We start from the raw sequence: 3,599 nt of genomic DNA, 5'->3' as shown, positions 1-3,599 counted from the left end.
TGTGTGTGTGTGTGTGTGTGTGTGTGTGTTTGTTTCTACTACAGAGTAAGGACCACTTGCAAATTTGATACTATCAAAGCGAGGTCTTTGATGTTGTCCTGGTCCTCACTTTATTTGCAGCTCTACTCTGCTTTACTAGTTAGTTAGAGGTATGGTGTGAATTAAGTTTTGGTACAGGTTAAGGTTAGGAATAGACTAGTAATGGTTAGTTTTAGGGAAAATGTCTGGGTTAGGCATAAATACAGTTACAAAAATGAATGGAAGTCAATGCAAAGTCCTCAGTTTGATGTAAGTACAAGGATGTGTGTGTGTGTGTGATGTAAATGCCTTGTAGCTCTTTCTCTCTTCATCCAGTTAAATCTGCTCTCTACGACACAAAGGCCATCTTTCATCCACTTACACTCACTCATAATCCATTTTAACCACTAGATCATCTGTAGATCACTCATAACTCTTGTTGTAAACACACACTTACCCAATCAAGCTGTGTGTGTGTGTGTTCCCTCTGTAAAAACAGTTGTGGTGCCATCTAACCACTTAGCATATTTGTAATGGATTTATGATGACTTAAAACAAAGTCAGTACAGCAAGATTAAACTATTTTATTGTTTGCAGTGTTCAGATCTCTTTTTCTTTTTTCTTTTTTTTCTCTTTTTTTTCTTTTTTTTTGCAAAACAGCTGTGTTTTAGAGGGAGGCTTACCTCTTCCTGCAGGTTTTTTGCAGCCTGGATGAATCCTGTGTTTAGGCTGGCTATCATACCCTCTGTGGTTGGGTTGTGAGTGAAAAAAAAAAAAAAGAGTTCTGGTTTGCACTGAAATCTGTCTGGAAGTTATAGTATTTCTCTTTCTGACATGATTTGAGAGCGTGTTTTTGTACCTGTGTGTGCAACCTGCCTTTATAAAAAGGTGGTTATAGCAGGAAAAAAAGTCAGAAAATAATTGTTCAAAAAGACTTGCACTCCAATACAAACAAAATGTTTTAAATCTCTCCCTCTCTGTGTGCAGGAAGGAGCAGACCATCCTATCTCCAGTGAACTGCTGGAACCTGCTGCTGCTTCAGGTGAAGAGGGAGAGCCGCGACCACGCAACCCTGTCCGACCTCTACCTCAACAACATCATCCCCCGGTTCGCACAGATCAGCGAGGACTCGGGACGCCTCTTCAAGAAGGTAAAGCCACACAAGAATACAACAGCTTCAAGCAAAAATTTAGTTAAAAGCTTAGCATTTTTTTCAAAAGCATGCATATTGCCTGACACATTTTATGCCAATTTTAATAATAATAATAACTTTACATCATAGTTTATCTAAACACCTTAMATCTTGGATTGGGTTGACAAGAAAATTTTAAACAATTGTAGATTTAACTCCAAAGATAACTTTCTGAAGGTCTCATTAACTTTCGACCAGTTTTGCATTACAGACAAACAGCAGACAACGAAAAAGAATTAGTTTGCTTAATATAATTTTCTTTTATTTAAAAACAGAATTGTGATTTTTTTTATTAATACTGCTTAAATACATAGCAAACAATCTTATAAAAATGGCCATAATTTTAACAATGCTCATTTGTAGTTATTTCTATTGTGATGCATAAATAGACAAGATCAAGAGAACTCTAGTGGCTGTGTTGACACTGTTTAAAATCAGATGTTCATAAAGTGATTTTTTGCTTTGGAAGATAAATATTGAAATCTCGATTTTTATTCACAAGGATAGACTTTAAAACAGTGCTACCTTTAAAAACAAAAGTGGTAAGTGATAGCCAAACAGTAGCTGCGTTTCTATTGACCATGCAAATGAACAAATTAGAATTTTGGGAAAATAATGGAAATACATTAATTTAGGAAAAATTGCATTTTTCGACAAAATGGTTTTGCTCTAGGATGAGGTGGTTTTTCGGCCATGTCGAAATACTTTTTTTCGCATCACGGGAGTCACATGATCAAGAACCGGCTGTTTCTACTGGCGAAAAAGACGGCGATGAAGAACATAACAGGAAATAAAAGTATGGTAGTAGTAAAATCAYGGAAGTAGTAAATAAAAGTAGTAAACTCACCGACTGCAATTTCCCAGAAACACAGCATACGTAGCCGCTCCTAAGGGGCTTGTTGCTGGAAAGCCTCGATAAGACGCTTGACGTCTCCTCTGATGATGAGCGCTAGTGTCGTGGTAGCAATATGCTATGTGTTTACATCCGTTGCCGCCATGTTTGTAATGACTTATCATGACAACAAGCGTATTCATGCGTGACTTTAATTGCATTTCTTACTTGATCGAAACACCACAATTGCGAAACTGTTTTTTTGACATTAACAGAATATCAACAAAGTTTTGCACACATTTGCAATGGAAACACAACTACTGACTGTGTTTTTTGCAAAACAAAACTTTTTTTAACAATAAAGGGAAAAGATCATGCCTCCTCTCTGTTTCGCCATCATTCAGCTGACTGACAGCTTACAGTAACAGGTAGAGAAAAGGGAAGTCCACTCTGTGCTAAAGTGCATCTGACTGGAGAAAACCCCACACAGTGTCTGTTGTCTCATGTAAAGGAATTTCAACAGAACGGTGTGATAGAAACATGTAGAGGTTTTGACACAGGGTTGTTTAAAACGGTTTTTGGAACCACACACTCCTCACTGGGGTCGAGGTCATCATCATTGCACTTTATGTGTGAAGAGGAGCATTAAAAGGTTGAGGTGAATGGTCCTCCTCTTCAAGTGCTGAAGCCGCTTTAAAAAGCCAGACATGCTAAATCCATGTCACGTTTTAGCCATGTCCATCCATCTTCCCAGCAACTGCTTTTTGTCCTGGCTGATTCATTGACTGACAGCAGGTCAACTGAAGTCTGAGTCTTTGCTGTTTTAAAGTGTCTGTTTCATACTGAAGTCTTATTGATCTTTACCTTCTAGTCTGGCAGATAAGAGATAAGAAGGGCAAACTGTGGAGGAGCAGCAAGAAGAGGACTGAAGCAAATGAGCTGGAGTAGGAATACGAAGCTGTACAATATGAAGCAAACGTTATGGCAGAGTCCTCCTCCTGCTCGTTCATCTTTACGACGAGGGCAAATTAGACTACTTGTTCTGCACGAGAGTGCAAGTGTGTCAGAACCGCTGCAGGATGAGGTCATTCTTGCAGGTTGTTGGCACTTCAAAGGGCGAAGCTTTGGTTTGGATTAAAAATTACAATTTATTTTAGGTCAGACCAGCGAGGGGTAAGGTTAAGGTGAAGATCAAAGCGAGGCGAGATCCAGCGTAAGAAGGAACAACATGAATAGAAAGCCCCGTCCTAGGTTTAGGGTAGTTTGACTTTTCATGCATGTGTGAACAGAAAAGCCATGTGCGGGGAATGTCATGATGGAGGCAGCCGATTTCCAGCCTAATATGTTGTCCTTGAACAAACATGAAGAATGCATGCCACTCTCATCTCACTGCAAAACAGACTAAAACACGACTTTTTGTGTCTCTGTTAATCTTTAAGTCAAAGCTGTTGCCTTCCAGTTTTGTCATCACCTGCCACTGAAAGGTGAAAGGTGAGCAATGATGTTATTGTTTGCTTTATATTTGCATATATGTTTTTCAATTCAAAAACTTTTATT

The 3,599-nt window shown here is 38.7% G+C and overlaps 1 protein-coding gene across 1 annotated transcript in view; it reads left to right on the top strand.

Annotated features, from left to right (window-relative positions):
• Positions 1-3,599, top strand: part of srgap2 (SLIT-ROBO Rho GTPase activating protein 2) — a 77,686-nt gene that overhangs the window by 50,587 nt on the left and 23,500 nt on the right. The window contains 1 exon segment of the mRNA XM_014002073.1: positions 1,006-1,168. Within this exon segment, the coding sequence (XP_013857527.1) occupies positions 1,006-1,168 (163 nt within the window).

Source organism: Austrofundulus limnaeus, unplaced genomic scaffold (genome assembly GCF_001266775.1).
Source record: "Austrofundulus limnaeus strain Quisiro unplaced genomic scaffold, Austrofundulus_limnaeus-1.0 Scaffold11, whole genome shotgun sequence".
NCBI lineage: Eukaryota > Metazoa > Chordata > Actinopteri > Cyprinodontiformes > Rivulidae > Austrofundulus > Austrofundulus limnaeus.
Note: the sequence above shows the minus strand (reverse complement) of the source record. Positions and strands in the feature narration are given on the sequence as shown.